Here is an 18,107-nt window from a genome sequence, read left to right as displayed (position 1 = left end):
TGAACAGCAGTCTGTTACTGCCATATTCAACTGACATTCATTAAGATTATAACACATAGATGTAACAGTCTTTGCCATGCAATACATATAAACATAAATACAAAAGAGTTACATGAAAAAACAACATAGATAATACAAGAATAGTATTCATTTTGGTTATTTTGCAAAGCTTTACTGTGATCTTAAGCCTCAAAAAATATCTGTAAAAGCTTGTTGACTCTAGATGAAAAGGCACGACTGGTGTTCCTGATCAGAGGAAAATAAGATTGTATTCTGCTTTAGGAAGCCACATACACACACACACACACACACACAAGTCAAGTCAAGTCATCTTCATTTATATAGCGCTTTTAACAATGTAGATTGTCTCAAAGCAGCTTTACAGAGATAAATGTATAATTTAACGTAAGATTGTTTTGGCTTTATAGCGGTTCTTTAATAAAGTTATTTTCCAGCTAAAGTTAGTTTTGATTGATTCGCTTCCGTCGCAACGATCATTTGTTTTTAAATTAGGGCCGCCAAGACGACACCATTCTCTCTACACAGACTTTAGCGAACCTGTGAGAAACGCTGATGGCGTTCAGATGCGCATTAAGAACGGGTTCTATAATTATGTGCGTTTGAATATATGTGTGCAGGTTTGGAATTCCCTACAAACCAAGCCTAAACAAATTACTGGTGTTTCCTTATAGTTTTGATTCAGAATTTTATTTTATTTTATCAATTCGGGGTAGATACGCAAATTGAGTTTTCCCGACGACGCGTTATCTGTAGAGTGGGAAAGGGATCCTCCATAGGGAGAGACTAGTTGGCCCTTCAGCACTGCATTGACATCGGGTCCAGGCGAAGGTCCTTCATCAGATCTGGAAACGGCCTGGATCCGGCAGGCTGCGGGAAAACCTTGGGATAAACAAAGACACTAAAATTAGCGTAGATGCCATTCTTCTCATGATGTAACAAGTACATCAGGATTTATGGGAAGTGTTCCCGGTTCCAGCTGACCTAATCTATGCAGCCTAATATTGAATTATAGAAGTCTATAATGTATTATGTGAACGCTATGTCAAAGAGATGTGTCTTTAATCTAGATTTGAACTGACAGAGTGTGTCTGCTTCCCGGACAATGGTAGGAAGGCTGTTCCAAAGTTTTGGTGCTAAATAGGAAAAGGATCTACCGCCAGCAGTCGATTTAGATATTCTAGGTATTATCAACTGGCCGGAATTTTGAGATCGCAATAGACGTGAAGGAGTATAATGCGTTAAGAGCTCGCTCAAGTACCGCGGAGCTAAACCATTTAGTGCTTTGTAAGTAATCAGCAATATTTTAAAATTGATGCGATGTTTAATAGGGAGCCAGTGCAGTTTTGACAGAACCGGGCTAATATGGTCATACTTCCTGGTTCTGGTAAGAACTCGAGCTGCTGCGTTTTGAACCAGCTGTAGTTTGTTTATTAAGCGTGCAGGGCAACCACCCAGTAGAGCATTACAATAATCTAGCCTTGAGGTCATGAACGCATGGACTAATTGTTCCGCATTTGTCAATGAGAGCATATGACGTAATTTAGATATATTTTTAAGATGGAAAAATGCGGTTTTACAGATACTAGACACGTGACTTTCAAATGAAAGATTGGTATCAAACACACACACGCACACACACGCACACACACACAACAACAACAACAACTGAACAAATGTGTCGGCTAGAGGACAAGTGGAACTATGAAAACACTGCTTGAGTAAAATAGTAGCTGTCAATAAAGCAAAGAAATAAAGGAACCTCGATCATTTCCTGTAGGTTTTATGTGAGCAGTCCCAAGCGAGCCAGTTTGGCGGAGAGAAAGGAATGAAGCACGAAGACCACAGGCTTCGGCCCCGAGTGAAGCTCAAACACCTACAAAAGAGAAAACGAGAAAAAAGTCCTTACTTTAGTTTCCTTTCTACAAAACATTTTGGTTTGCGATCTGAACGGGAGGACGTTCTCACCCGATGCTCCCAGACTCTGGAATGCACTTCCTTCTCATATTAAAGATGGACAAAATCGAAGCATTTTTAAATACAATTTAAAAACTCTTTTTTTTTTAGGTTAGCTTTTTCTTGGTGGTTTTAATTATTTTGTATTCTAGTGTGTTCTTGTTTTTTGTATGCTTTGTTTTTCTCTCTCTCTCTCTCTCTCTCTCTTTGTATTTTTATTGTGTAAAGTGCCTTGAGAAACTGCTTTAAAGGCGCTATATAAAATAAAGTTTAATATTTTTATTATTACATATTATAGAAATAAATGATCAAATGAAAAGGACCTCAAGATAAATGCTTCAGGTAAATAAAACTATGAGCTGCAAATTATATCTTCACATTCATTTGAAATTGTCCTGTGATATCCTATGACATGCGATTCATCTAAATTGAAATGTTGATTATGAGTCCACACACACACACACTATATGGACAAAAGTACTGGGACACTTGAACATTACACCAATAATGACATTGCATTCAAAATACATAGACATTATTAATATGGAGGGCTTGTTTCCCTCTTTGCAGCTATAACAGCTTCCACTCTTCTGGGAATGCTTTCCACCAGATTTCGAGTGTTTCTGTGAGGATTTTTTGCCCTTTCATCCAGTAGAGCATCAGGGGTCAGGCACTGATCATGGACGAGAAGGCCTGGCTCGCAATCTCCGTTCCAGTTCATCTCAAAGGTGTTGGATGGGGTTGAGGCTCAGTAGCCGCGTTTCCACTGTCGGGCCAGGGCCGGGCCGTGCTAGTGCGTGCCAGGGCCAGTCGCGTTTCCACTGTCACTTCCGGGGCTTGATCGGGGCTTACTCGGGGCCAACGGCCAGGATTTCTGGCCCGTCGAATACCTTGGGCCAAAGCGGGCCAGCTCGGGCTAGAGGAGTGGTTACCAACAGAGGAAGAGTTTACCATTGGGAGACGGCAGCGCCGGATGATTCTGTCAGCATTTAAGACTTAAAAATAAAATAATTTAAATCGCGTTCATGTTTGAATGCCTTCTGTTTGTGATGCAAAAGACTATGCGCGCTAGCCGTTACCATAGTAAACATAGTAAACGCTTGAAGATACGCATAGTAAAAAATCAGACCAATCTTAAAGGCTATCACAGTCATGTTTTTATTTTATCTGTCATTTTCGGGAGCTTCCTCTGTTTCTCTGACTGAAAATATCTGTATGGGAGTCGAGAGAGTGCTAAAGCTCCTCAGGTCGTATGGCATATATTTGTAGAAATTATCATTTTTTCTAAATGTGATGTAAATATGTCCTGTAACTAAGTTATAAAGAAACAGACGCGACTGAAAAAGTAAGTGTGTCCTCTTTCTTTTGTGAAATAGACCTAACGGTAATTTATTTCTGAGTGACTAATGTGCAATTTTTACATAAATTAATTCATTATGATCAATGTATCACTTTTTATTGTAAACCTGTGGTAAAACATCGATGCGTGGGTTTTAAATATTCAAGAAGCTGCTAAACAAACAAACAAACAAAAAAGCTAGCAAACGGCCGCTTTTATCGTGTTTGTTTTCAACGCTGTTTCCAGTGATTTCTGATTAGTTTTCTTATAAAACTTCCATTTGTTGGTGAAATGATGGGTTAGTGTGACGTTGTCCCAGAGAGGCGTGTTACGGGCGTGTTTTAGTGAAGCGCTGTGGAGCTTCTGGCCCGACAGTGGAAACGCATGCCCGGTGCTATTGGCCCGAGGCTATTAGCCCGGCACGGCCCGTTTAAAGCCCTGGCCCGGCCCTGGCCCGACAGTGGAAACGCGGCTAGTGTGGGTCAGTCAAGTTCTTCCACACCAAACATGTCTTTATTCACCTTGCTTTGTGCACTGGGACACAGTCATGCTGGAATAGAAAAGGGCCGTCCCCAAACTGTCCCACAAAGTTGGAAGCATAGCATTGTCCAAAATGTCTTGGCATGCTGAAGCATTAAGATTCCCTTCACTGGAAGCTAACTCATCCCCACACTCAATAACACCCTTCTCCACCAAACTGTACAGTTGGCACGATGCAGTCAGGCAGGTAACGTTCTCCTGGCATCCGCCAAACCCAGACCATTCAGACTGCCAAACAGAGAAGCGTGATTCGAAGTTTCCACTGCTCCAGAGTCCAGTGGTGATGCGCTTCACACACTCCGTCCGACGCTTGGCATTGAACTTGTTGATGTGAGGCTTTCATGCAGCTGCTCGACCATGGAAACCCATTCCACGAAGCTCCCGCCTCACAGTTTTTTGTGCTGATATTAATGCCAAAAAAAGTTTTGAACTCTTTAGCAGTGGAATCAGCAGAAAGTTGGTGACTTTAACGCACCATGCGCCTCAGCACTCGATGACCAGATCGTTCTGTGACTTTACGTGGTCTTCTGCTTTGTGGCTGAGTTGCTGCTGTTTCTACATGCTTCCACTGTCCAATAATATCACTCACAGTTGACTGTGGAATTTCTAGCAGGGATGAAATTTCACAAACTGACTTATTGCAAAGGTGTCATCTTATCACAGCACCACGGGCAATGGGTTTGACTGAAACAACTAAATAAAAAAAATTAAAGAGTCCCAATACTTTTGACCATATAGCGTAAATTATGTGCAGTATCAACATTAACCACTGCAAATTTGGAGTCTCTAACTCAATCCCTCTAGCACCACCAATGTTTATGCTAACAACTTTTGAATCCTAAGGGCTAAAAAAAAACTATTTCCTCTCAAGATGATTTGATTTCAACTTTCCAAATAAATAAATAAATAAATACACTTTTCAAATGTATCCTAGATTCATATCCATCTCATAATGTTTTTCAGTATAATTGGCTCTGATCATATTCAGACCATAATGGCAAAAAAAATTATCAAAATCTTTTTTATAAAACAAACCGTTCTCAAATAACGCACACATTAATTTGACGAAAAGCATGTCAAAATGGATGCAAGACTATAGCTGTGTCCCAGTTTGGATTTGAGAGTACATTCTTTAAAGGAAACAGACTTCGAAGGCCATGAAGGTCTCCATAAATGGGACGGTCTGGCCTACGGAAGATTGTTCTTTTCGCCTCGCAACTGTGTCAGCTGCTGATGAGTGACTGCAGCGTTTGTACTGGACTTTAAAAAAAAGTTATATTAAACTCTGAAAACAAAACAGAGGTTCACAAACTCTCTAAATATGTTCACCATGGTCCATCTCTGTATATAATAGAGTATAAACTATATATAATTGCATCTTAGTAAGATATAAGTCAACATTTGAACCGATTTAAAGGGTGTTTTCATTTTTACATTTGTATCATTAGATATTTAGATTAGATGCAGATATGTAAGTTGTAACATGCTTATGTTTAAACATGTAATTAGGCAATTTCTCTCAAAAACATCCTGTCGTCACTGGTGCGCCATGAATTTTGGGATAGGCAAGGTCGCGAAGGATCCATCTGTTGTTTCCTTCATTGCACAGGAAACTAAGGATGCATTTAGAGTCGGGCTGGACGATACGGCCAAAATTTATATCACGATATATTTCTTAATTTCGGTCGATCGGTACAATTCCGGTATGAACATGAAAAGTATAAAAGCCTCCGAAAAACTGCCAAGAACGTCCTCCACAACGAATGCCTGTACCTACAAATGTGAAATCAATGTCAAATTAACTTAAAACTCTCAACTTATTAATATTAATATCTTTAACTTAAAACTATAACATAGGCTGATTATATTATTCTTATAGATTGAAACAAAAGTGCTTCAGCCAGAATAAAGAATATGAAAAGTGCTCAGTTGCTGCAGAAAACAGAAAAAAGAGTGAGCAACAACAAAAACACAAGTTGCTTAGGATTGTTGAGTGTTTATGACACCCTGAATTCATTCCCATTGATGAATCTGAATGTAGTGTTTACATGAACGCTAAACAAGTGATCGGGTCGATGTGCGGGTTATGTCACAAGCTTCAAATCAGAATTGGTATATTCACATAATAACTATTCTTCTACATTGATTCTTTATTTGATTTAAACAGCAGACTTAATATTTATCCATTTCTGGTCATAATTTAGAGACAATGAACATATGAACGTTGTGCCGTGCTGCTTATATTTATCACGCAGTAAAAATGCCTATACGTACCGAAACGTCATGTTTGTGTACCGTTACACCCCTAAATATATATTTCTCATTAGATCAGAAGTCAGAGTAGACCAACAGACTTTCATTCTTAATGACATTAGGGACTTCAGAATTGTATGTCCATCTCATGACATCATCACAGGTAAATATGATATTTCATGTCATACCATTTCGCCCTCTGGAGCACCAAAGTCCAGGTAAAGATTCCTGACTCCATCATCTGCAGACATTTTGAGCCGCTCATAGGGGAAGTGAAACAGCACAGATTCACCAGATTCCCGTGTCACGGTGAAACCTCTGTCATAATGCAGGATCAGACAAACGTCCTGTCCGTTCAACACACAGCCTGAGGAGTGCAGACAAACATACACAGATATGAACCATGAGAGGGTGAATTAATGTGACTATATTTTATTGCCTGGCTGGAACTCAGGAAGGAAAACACTAAATATTTCCAACATTTCCTCCAGCCAGCTATTGTTCCACAACACAGGGAAATAAGAGGCAAATACAGCAAGATCTCTCAATCCAGCTTTTTACCCACTCAGTTATCCCTGTGCTAAGCCCCATGGTTACTCAGACAAGCATTACAGAACATCCCACAGGAATGAATTTGGACAGAATTCTCAATAAAATGTACTTAAAATGTTGTACTCACTGAATGGATATTAATCTTACAAGAACCAGAATAAAGTGTGACTTACACTTTATTCTGGTTCTTGTAAGATTAATATCCATTCAGTGTATAACATTAAAAGGACATTTTAAATAATGAATTAATTAAAAGCATTTTATCTGTCTTTTAATTAATTAATTCATTAATTGTTAAATTACAAAAAGTCTTGTGATTAAAAACTGCATCATTTCAGTGCAATTGGTATGATATGGTACAGTGAACATGTATTAACCATCATAACCACAATCAAAAAAAAAAAAAAAAAAACATTAACCTATTAACATTTCAACCGAGGCTGTTGCTGATTGGATGTTAAGATGTGGGTGTTGCACTCAAAACTTGAGGCATATGAACACAAGCTTGCAGGGGCGGGGTTTAAGTGAACTAAATGATCAGAGAAGTCCTGCATATGTCACCAGAGAGAAGTATGTCAGTTTCACCAGAAGATCGAGTTTTATTATTACTATGAGGTCAAAATAAAAAAGGAAACTGGTCAGTTCCTTTCTTATTTGTATATTCACACACACACACACACACACACACATACACACACACCTATGGAAACCTCTTTGATGAGTTCAGCAGCCGAATGTCCGCCCTGCACCAGTGCACGTGTCCAAGTGGACAGATCCCAGTGCGTCTCCACACGAAACACATGAGACTCGATCCCTCGACCTGTGCCTGTACGTGTAGCAAACACCAAATCTCCACCCAGAGCCGGAGAACTGCGGACGCTGCCTGAGTGAACGAGCCTGTGGACAGAACCAAGTACAAAACAGCCGAGGCAGAGCAGTGTGAGTTTATTCAGAAGCTAAACTTATTTATATTTTAATAAAAGGCCGGGAAGACAACAACAACAACAAAAAAAGATGTTAAGCAGCCTGTTTTAATGGAGGGGTCACAGATAGGGTGGAAATACTAAATTACGAATGCTTAAAACTTTGCTAAAGCTAGAGTTTTACCGTGTGGCGAGTAGTGGGTGTGTTAAGAGAGGAGAGGTCCAGCTCTCATACGTCCACGGCACTGACTGGAACAGCAAGATGTCTTTCTCTGTGAGCGCCATGACGACACGTCTGTGCTGATGCCGCCCGCCATCCAGCTCAAGCTAAACACAAACACAACAATCAGCCACTGAATTCATAATCCATACAGTTTCCATATGCAAAGGAAAAAAATATCTCTCAACTAATGCTGTAAACCAGGCAACTGTCTTGCTTGGAACATTACTATATGCAAATAGATTATCGCACAGCTTTAAATAAAAAAATGTGGATATACAAGTACGGTATTTACCGGCACACACACTGGTGTTTCCCATTCATTAGATAGACTTTGGTTACAAAAGTTTCATAATGGACAGAAAATATTTTTACACTTCTCATAATAACATAAAAGGTCTCTAATGTTGTTTTGTGTTACTGCTTTGGCAAAGCATGTCAAACAAACTCAAATTGAAAGCATGATTTGGCTAGGTGCCGTCATCAGATTGCAAAAGGCTGTGATTTAATTAAATAAATCTATAATCTGATGTGATGCATGCTCAGATGGACTCAGAATCTGAATTTAACGCGCAAAGTTTCATGCTTAGCGTTTCCCAGTGATATACTGACGAAACCTCAATAGCATTTGAGAAGAATGACTTACAGTCATAAAACTAACTGTAAAGTGTTCATGTAGGTGTCAGGCATGATGCTACGGAGCTACGGAGATCATGCATTGAAACTCTACTGCTTTTCCTGCAGTTCCCGGATGTGAAATGTTGAATTTTTCTGTCGAATTTGAACCACTGAATTTGTAGAGGCGAATTTGTAAAGTGAAATAAAATTGACCGAAAATTGCCTGTCGAATATTATAGGTTGTATTTCTAAACAGAAGTAATATTTTGGAAGTGAAATCTGAAAGGCGAGTATGGATTATTGAATTTTTAATAATGAAAATGTGTGTGAAATGTTTTGAATTGAAATATTCACAGCTTAAACCATGTTGAATTTCAGCCCATAAAAATGCAAGCCCTAAAAATACAATGCATTAAAATGCAAGCACTTTATTGCAATGCATATTTTTTTCAATTAGTGCAATTCAACAAGCTTTTTTGTATCAAAACATTTGGTCTTATTTTACTTCCATATACATAATCCTGTATCTGAGGCAAAATGATTAAATATTGAGGATGCAACAGCGCGCATTATATTTTTCTAACTCCAGTCGGCCACTGATTGGAACCAGCTGATAAAATCTTCTTTTGATTCGACAAACCTCTCAACTTGACACTCAAATTAACAGATCACATTTTTAATGATGCAAAAGACGTGCGCATGCACACACACACACACACAGGCGAATATGAAAGGCTGAGCGGCGGTGTGTCAGTCTTCACAGGGTTACAGTAAAATAATGACGCAGTTACAAGGTGTGTATAATTTAAACTACTTAGTCAAGACTAACAGAAGCTGCTGTTCAGTTTGCATACAGCTCCTTCTAGTTACTTCTGAACTCTTCCCTCTCAAGGTGAAAGGTGAAAAGGTGAAAGGTTGCCATTTATCACAAAAAAAAAAGAGCAAAACAAGCCCCTTAAAAACGCAGTATAATAAGCAGACCTGTACGGGGGAACAGAATTAAACAATATTACTAACATCCTACAAAACTAAAAGGAAGTAAATGTCATTTATTAAGATAAGGATAGACTAGTTTAATCTAATTATTTTTATATAATATAAACTGATTGATGAAGTAAAACAAGAACATGAGATTTAAAAATAATTCGGCAACACTATTTAAAGTTTAATTTTATTGCACCTACGAGTTATACGGTCAATCTTAAAAATGGCGTTTCCATTCTAATTATGCTTTTACACGAATGTTTGACTCGATTAACAAAAATAGCCTAGGTTGCAATTTGGCGAGAGTTACCCTTTAATGTGTGTGTGTGAGATACCTGCTCTGCCAGCCAGCCGATGTGTTTGAGCGTGCAGTGTGTGTTGGCGCTAGGGTTGCTCAAGAAGGAGTTGATGTGGGCCAGCATCTGTGGCAAAAGGGCAGCAATGTTTGTGTGGATGGCCGTGAACCAGGAGTGAGCAGTGGCCCCGTCTTTACACCGCAACACCACAGTGTGCTGGCCGTCCGGAGAGTGAAGCTCCAGCAACCTGTACAAAACAAAGCATTACTGAAAACAGTGCTGGGGTTACAAGTAATTATATAATCAGCACTTCTTGAAAGTAATGAGTTGAGTATCGATGTTTTTGAATGTACAAAATAATACCAGAGTTTCTATGTATTTATTTGACTATTTTTATAAGCAAATACTGTCATTATTGTAATATCATGAATAATATTTGGTTGAACTAATAATTCACAGCAAGCTAGAGTTCATTTTGGTGTGAAACATAACCTGGAAATGTTTTTATGAGATTCAAATCCAAATGACATACTCAACCCCAGGAACAAAATGCTGCTTTTGGGTACTTTTGTAATCTTAGACACACACACACACACACACACACACACACACACACACACACACACACCTGTTTTCCAGGTCAGGCATGGTGAGGTTTCGGCTGATGAAGCTCATTTTAAGCGGGATGACCTTTCTGTCACGAGTTACACTGCTCTTGGGCGACTCGTCGCTGCCGCTGAGGTTTGGAGACTGAAGATGTCCATCCCAAGGCAGATCAGCACTCATAGAGGACTTCTTAAAGAGTGGAGACACCTCCCTGATGTACTTCACTGCACACAAAACATACAGCCTTAACTGACAGTTCACTCTCAGGAACATCCAAAAGAAAAAGACTGCATTCATTGACAAGGCTCTCATTTCGTCACATATAGGTTGCACTGTACAGCCCTGGGCTAATAACACACATACACACACACACACACACACACACACACACACACACACACACACATACTAATCCATTTCATACATACTGCATTATATAAACATATTGTAGCTGCTTCTTAAAGTTTATTGACACATTAAAACACTACAGAAACATGCATGAATAAGGAAAAACAACACTAATAAGCTATGAAAAAGAATGATAGAGGGATGTTTGGAGAAAAAAATCCTCTAAACCAATAGAGAGCAGTTTGGTGAAACAACGTCAAATCATATTGTTAAACTTCAAATGTAGTTTTTGTCTACAATGTCATGTCAAGCATGTTCTGGAAGATTTAAAAATTGTACGTGGATGTTTATATTGAGGATGTTCGATAAAAATCTGTGTATTTCATGCATTTTTTATTTTAAACATATAAAAGAATTTAACAGAATAAAGATAGTATACAGATTAATAATAAAGATATTAGGAATAAATACTGTCACGGTGCGGATGTCAAGGTTCGGTGTATACAGTCAGATGACGAATAGTCACAGGCAATCCACTGATTATCTCTGATTGTCTTCACTGTGGACATGTATAATCAAATAAAATGACACAGCCCTGTATCTTTTTGTTAAATGTCAGTTTTAATGATCAACATCCATTATTATTACACGGCTCTGTGGAATACTTGATTCTGATTGGTCAATCGCGCCATCCAGCGGTAAGTTTTTCCCAGATAACAGCCGCTGAAAACAGAAACGCAGGCTCATCCGGGTCACTGAACGTTTTTTCTTAATGGAAGTTTTGCCTTTGGTGAGCTAATAAAATATTAAAATCCAGTCAAATCAATATTTTGTGTAAAGTTATTTAATTATGCCATCCAATATTGTGGACTCGCTCGCTCTCTTTTTATACAAATGCAGCTGTTGCCATTTTGTGACTATTGTTTTGTACACTGTTGGATTATAGGATAACAAACAGGTACGATTTTCGATTTTAAAACAGTTTAATCTGAAATCAATATCCCTTATCTCCATAATTATTTATGTGGGGAAATGCTGTGTATTAAGTGGTAAGACTGTATATGTATCTCTTAAATATCCGTCTAGTTTGAACTTGAACTCCGCTTCGCGTCAGGATCCTCATCACCCTGTCGGGGGTTTATTCTGAGAGAACAACCGGCTGGATGTACATTATCCCTTACTTAAAGTATAATAAGCTATACAATAAGAAATAAAGACAAGCAAATAGTTCGTAAAACTACCTCAGGGGGGACTCAATGCCGCTAGGTGGAACAAACTGTCATTTGCACTACTGTCTGTGCAAAATAAATGAAAAGAAACCTAGCATTGGGGATTTGTTGCTTTTTCCTGTTGTACTGAACTCGTATTGAACTGTGACTCCAAAACCAAGGTACGTACCGAACCGTGACTTCTGTGTACTGTTACACCCCTAGTGTTGGGGTATGTTACTATTAAAGGGTTAGTTCACCCAAAAATGAAAATTCTGTCAGTAATTACTCACCCTCATGTTGTTCCAACCATGTAAGTCTTTCGTTCATCTTCGGAACACAAATTAAGATATTTTTGATGAAATCTGACAGAATTTTGACTCCTCCATAGGCTTCCAGTGTGACCGAAACTCACCGGCCCAGAATAGTTATTAAAACATCGTTAAAATAGTCCAAGTAACTACAGTGGCACTACATTAAGTTTATCATGCGATGAGAATACTTTTTGTGCGCAAAAACAAACAAAAATAACGACTTTATTCCACTTTTCATTTCCTTCTCTCTGGGCCTCGTAGTGTTTTTGCGCTGCGCGTCTGTGTTGCACGTCATCACGCATCACACAAATGACCGGCGTCGGCCAATAGTGAGCCTACGTGGTGACGTGTAACACAGACGCGCTGCGCAAAAACACTACGCGAACCAACTAGAGGTCGAGAGAGAAGGAAATGAATAGTGGAATAAAGTCGTTATTTTTGTTTGTTTTTGTGCACAAAAAGTATTCTCGTCGCTTGATATACTTAAGATTGAGCCACTGGAGTCACTTGGACTATATTAACGATCTCTTTAATAACTTTTCTGGGCCAGCAAGTTTCGGTCACATAGAAGCCTATGGAGGAGTGAAACATGGCTCAGATTTCATCAAAAATAGCTTTATTTTTGTTCCGAAGATGAACGAAGGTCTTACGCGGTTGGAACAACATGAGGGTGAGTAATTACTGACAGAATTTTAATTTTTGGGTGAACTAACCCTTTAAAGGGGTGGTATAATGCCCTTTTCACAAGAAATAAGTCTTTGATGTCCCCAGAGTGTGTATGTGAGGTTTTAGCTCAAAAAACCCCACAGATATTTTTATATAGCATGTTATAGTAAAACGCACCGTTTTTGTGTCTGTTCCTTTAAATGCAAATGAGCTGCTGCTCCCGGCACAGAGGGCGGAGCTTCAACGGCTTGTGTCATTTTACCTCACAGACGTGCACTGGAAATTTCAAAAACTTTTAGCCTTTTATGTTCAAACCGGAGTCAGAAAGATGGAGAGTCTCGAGAAGAAGTGACAACATGTAGACAACATTTCTGAATGGCTAGTTGGTGAATTTATGTAGCTTATGTGTAGTTATCTTCTAGTCATTGATTAGCATATTCTGTTTTGATAATCTATAAATCACATTCCCGGGGGGCGGGGTTTATGTAAATTCTAAGGTTGGTGATGTCACTAACTCGGGAGGAATGTCATGTAGTCCCAACCAGCCATTTGTTTTAGTCCTTAAAAAGTGATTTCTTTAAAAGAAAATATCTCCCTTTGCTTTGAACTTTGAGCGTTGTAACTTTGCAGATGTTGTTTACGCTCAAACAGCAACATTACACACGAACTAAAGTTAGAAAAGTGAAATCATATTAAACCACCCCTTTAAATTAAATGTGTTACAATATTGCATTACTCCCTAAATACTGCTTTACTTCGCTTCTTTTTACGGAATGTCCTTGTACTTACTTTTTATGATGTAAAGTACGACTGTGTTTTTGTGTGTTTGCATGCATTGGAAAGCTTAACATTTACCAGGAAGATCCAAAAGTCACATTAACATCCTAAGTTAAAGTTAATTAATTAAATTAAAGTTAATGACCTACATAAAATACTTGAATTCTTACATTATATTTTAATGTTTGGAAAGCTGATGCATTTAGCTAATTGTTACAGAAGTTTGAACATACAGGACTGTAAGAAGAAAAAAAACAGACACACACACACGAACATAGTTTCTCAATGATACTTGAGCAGAAAAACACTTGGCTGGGCCAAAGACATTTGAGGAATTCAGTTTGGATAGATGAACGCGTGCAAGTATTTGCAGGACAAGAATAAGGCTGGCTGTATGTGCTTTAACAAACATCAACAGTCTGGTGTTTCATAGCTGGAAACATTTTAACAAATTCTTCATTTGTGTTCTCCTGAAGTAAATGTGCATGACCGAGTAAATGATTCTCATGAATTCTGGGTGGACTATGGTGTGCATTCACACTGACAGCAATTTGCACTGGCAAAGCCATTTACTTTTAATAATAATGACCAATTTCTGGCAACATGAGCGTTACATTCCCTGAAAATTTTTAACTTTTAAGCAGCAAGAAAGCTTCTTCACAATTGTTTAAAAGTAAAACTTTCAACCCCTATGGTCAGATTAAAACCCCTCCAATTAAAAAAGATTTAAAAAACAATTAGCAGGAACAACACCTATTTGCGACCAATTAGGTCAATAACCCAAAGGTTGCGGGTTCAAACCCTAGAAGAGTGATTCTTGAACTATCAAGCGTGGCACTGGGTTATGTTTTTATTGAAAGCTGCTAATTATGGCTGGATATATTTCTCTTCATTTCAGAATTATAGTCTGTGTCAGTATCCTATTCCTTCTGCAAGCTCTTCTCGCCTTCTCACTAATCACAGCTGAATTAATCACTCGTTGCTGATTTACCTCAGTGTAATAATGTCGGTGTTGTAAATGCACATCTTTTTCAGTTTTCCAGTGGAATATTCCAGTACTGGTATTGTGCAGCATCATGGGATCATTTCTAAGCCATTTTAAGATCTCATTAGATCCACCAGGACCATCAAATATAATTCTGATTTTAATTGGGCCAGTGCCACAGAGGATAATGTATGTGTGACTGTGAGCAGAGCCCATCTTATGCGGACCTGCTCCACATATCTCACCGTCAGTCTCCATATCTCTGTTGCACTGTGGTGGTCTAGGTCTATTTGATTAGGATTGAAAATATGCATATATATATATAGTTTATAAAATTCTTTAAGAGACTAATGAAAAACTGACATGTGCTGTACCGTATATACATCCAAACAAATCAAAATGAAATCAAGAGCTTGAATTTGAAATCAAATCGATTTGTGATATCGGTGTGAATAGCCATGTTTCCATCAACAAACAACAATAAAGCATGAAGTAGGGTTGAACTTGATTTTGTCCATTGAGAATCGATTGGGTTGTAGAAAGTGGGTGTTGCAAACTAAATTAATGTAATTGTTTTTGATTAAAGATAACATGGGCACATTTATTACTAAATAAATGAAATGTGTGCACGGAGAAATAATTTATAATAAATACTGCAGCATTCCATAAATAAATAGGAATTGTAAAGAACAAAATGAAATTTTGATTTTGTGGAGACATTAACAATGATGAAAATCGATTAACAGAGAAGATCGGCTTGATAGCCAAGTAACTTACAAAGTACAACTGTCAATCTCCCTCTCTCTATATCCCATTCTCACACATTCCCGCCGGATGTTTGGAGAAACATTAATAATCATCTGCTATTGGAGCAAGATAAATGATCTGCTTATTAACATAAAATACATATTCATGTACTTCTATAAGTTTCATAACTTCTCTAAGTGGTTTTCAAATGTTAATGTAACTCGGGCCTCTTATCGACCTGAATTATCTTTCTTTTAAAAGAATAAAATTGTTACTGTTACTGTTAACCAGTTGAAAACAGTTTGAACTCAAAATAATGCCTAAATTAATGACCAACTGTGTGTCATTCTCAGACGCTTCGTGCGGGCCTGCTGAATCCCCGCGGCTCGAGTGATCGTCTTACCCTCCAGCGTCACCTCCTTCCCGGCCTTCTTCAGCGCCTGCACCGCCGCGTCGTGGGTGGCGTCGCGGAGGTCGCTGCCGTTGACGGACAGGATCGCGTCGCCGACGCGCAGGGCTCGACTCTGGTCCGCCGCTAAACCGGGGAAGATCTTTGATATGAGGATGGGCATGCGATTCTCCCGACCCCCTTTAATACTGATCCCCAGTCCGCCGGACTCCTGCTTGACTATCCGAACCCTCCGAACCCCCTCCGGCCCCGCCGGGTCACAGTAAACGCTGGACTCCGAGTCTGAGCCGGTCCCGTTGAACCGACCCGGGCTGTCGTATTGCCCGCGGCTCTGAAAAACATCTCGGTTCTGTTCGTTGCCATTGGAAACACCGTTTCTTAAATGCGAGTTGTGCTCCGAATATCCCGCGGGCCCGCCCGGTTCGCCCTCCGCCGTCAGTGTGAGAGTGTCCCTTGTGAGTTCCGCGGAGACCCGGACCCAGCGGTCACTCAGGAGCAGGTCCAGATGACCCTGTTTCTCCGCGCGGGTCCACACGGCCATGATCAAACTTTAACTCATCATAAAGTTTAAACTCTCTCGACACACCCACTCACACGCACATTTCCCCAGAGGAAGCGAGAGGATCCGATTTTATGTCTGTTAATAAGTTAAAACATCGCTATATCTCTGCAGCGCTTTGAATTTGTGATCACTGCACGAAGAAACTATAAAATTAAAAACATCCTTAGATCGGACGGCGGAGATAACCATTAGATTTGTATCTAATTAATTATTCATGAGATGGGCGGGGAATTAAAACTATGTCTCCTCCCTCCTCACAAAAGCCAACAGTGACAACAATCCGCTGGAGTTTGTGCTGAGCAGAGATTTAACAGGGGAAGGAGAAAACTGTGCAGATTGATTATGGTTAAATATTGTAACGCCGTAGTATTGCTTTATTTACTATTGTCCTTTTTCTTTTGGTATGGGTAGAAAAACTTTTATTTTTAATCCCCGCCTCTCTCATTGAAAATTTATTTATTCAAATCTAATCATTAATTAATTCATATTAATAATGCACCAAATAAATAATTTAATCTGCCAAGCAATATAATTCATTAGCCTAACACAGGTGTTGCTGTTGCCAAGAAATGTATTAGGCATTAGTAGATTGATACTGACAAGTCAAGTCACCTTTATTTATATAGCGCTTTTTACAATACAGATTGCATCAAAGCAGCTTTACAGAGATAACAGGAAAATAATGAAACAAAGTTTGTTTTTTAGAAGAAAAATAGCGTCAGAGTCCAGCTTAAGTAAGTTCAGTGATGGTTAATTTTTGTTGTAAAAAGTTATTAATTTAGTTCATTTATATATCTATCTCTGGAGAAAGCCATGATGACTATATTAGCTATATAGACTATTACTGCTTCTTTAATGGTGGCAGAACTCAATTCATAAACAAATAACATATTTTGGATGTACATACACACTGGTAAAATGACAGATTTTTTTAGTATTTCAATGAAATGATTGTACAAAATTTTAGTCCGATAATGATTTTTATTTAATATTTTGTATTTTAAAGGGATTTTATGGTACTAAATTACATTTATGCAGTAGTTATAATCCATTTATTCACTTTTTAAGCATGGACTTAAACTGTCATAAATCTTGAATGCTTTGAAGCTCATTAAGTTTGGTCTCTCTTTAAAGAATACACTTGGCAGATTATTGCTGAAGTGAAAAAAAGATTTACATTTTTTTTTAAAATATACATTTATTGTTATGAAACCTGCACAATTTTTATTTGACATATGTATTTTCCAAAACACATTTTACTCTAAAACTGTGAGAAATTCAAAGCCATAAATCTAAACAGGTTGATATCTCAAAAAATGAGCTTTCAGTAAGATTTTGTTTGGCCGATCATGATCTATTTTTATCTGTGACTGAAGGAAACTAAGCGTTGTTGTGTTAAAGTTAAATGTTTGGTAGATCTACTGGTCAATATAACACATATGTGTCAGCTCTAATATAATATTGACTCAGTAAAAGATGTTGACTGTTCTCATTTGCTTTAAAGTGTTATTCATACTCTAAATGGCTCGGCTCAGCTTTCATGTACAGATTGTTCATTTATTTACAGTTAATAAATGGTAAATCCTTTTCATCACTTGCGTATGTGCAAAGAAGCCCACAAATTAATAAATAATTTGTTTTCTTTGAGCAAAATATAAGTTAATGTAGTGTTTTTCTTTTGATTTTGGGGTAAAACGTGGCTTGAAGATGTTCTTGACAGGTTTTGAGATGTTCATCCACAGTCTTTTTCAATAACACATATAATAATATGGCCCTTGTGTCTCCT

General features: G+C 38.4%; 1 protein-coding gene across 1 annotated transcript; it reads right to left on the bottom strand.

The window, feature by feature from the left end:
* Nucleotides 1-719: 719 nt before the first annotated feature.
* sntb2 (syntrophin, beta 2) lies at nucleotides 720-16,523 on the bottom strand. Its single transcript, XM_084397294.1, has 7 exons — nucleotides 15,754-16,523; nucleotides 10,328-10,529; nucleotides 9,739-9,946; nucleotides 7,766-7,908; nucleotides 7,359-7,555; nucleotides 6,295-6,473; nucleotides 720-1,894 (listed from the first exon to the last, which is right to left on the bottom strand). The coding sequence occupies exons 1-7, from the start codon at nucleotides 16,298-16,300 to the stop codon at nucleotides 1,802-1,804; spliced, it is 1,569 nt and encodes a 522-aa protein (XP_084253420.1). The 5' UTR covers nucleotides 16,301-16,523; the 3' UTR covers nucleotides 720-1,801.
* Nucleotides 16,524-18,107: the final 1,584 nt, after the last annotated feature.

The sequence above is a fragment of the Rutilus rutilus genome (genome assembly GCF_951802725.1).
Source record: "Rutilus rutilus genome assembly, chromosome: 23".
Lineage (NCBI taxonomy): Eukaryota > Metazoa > Chordata > Actinopteri > Cypriniformes > Leuciscidae > Rutilus > Rutilus rutilus.
The sequence above is the reverse complement of the archived record's forward strand: the minus strand, read 5'-3'. Positions and strand labels throughout refer to the sequence as shown.

Coding starts and splice junctions, on each gene's coding strand:
- sntb2 (XM_084397294.1), bottom strand. CDS start 16,300: ATGGCCGTGTGGACCCGCGCGGAGAAACAGGGTCATCTGGACCTGCTC. Junction 10,530..15,753: donor GAAGGAGGTGACGCTGGAGG/GTAAGACGATCA, acceptor TTTTGTGTGCAG/TGAAGTACATCAGGGAGGTG. Junction 1,895..6,294: donor GTGCTCCAGAGGGCGAAATG/GTATGACATGAA, acceptor TCTCTTTTGTAG/GTGTTTGAGCTTCACTCGGG.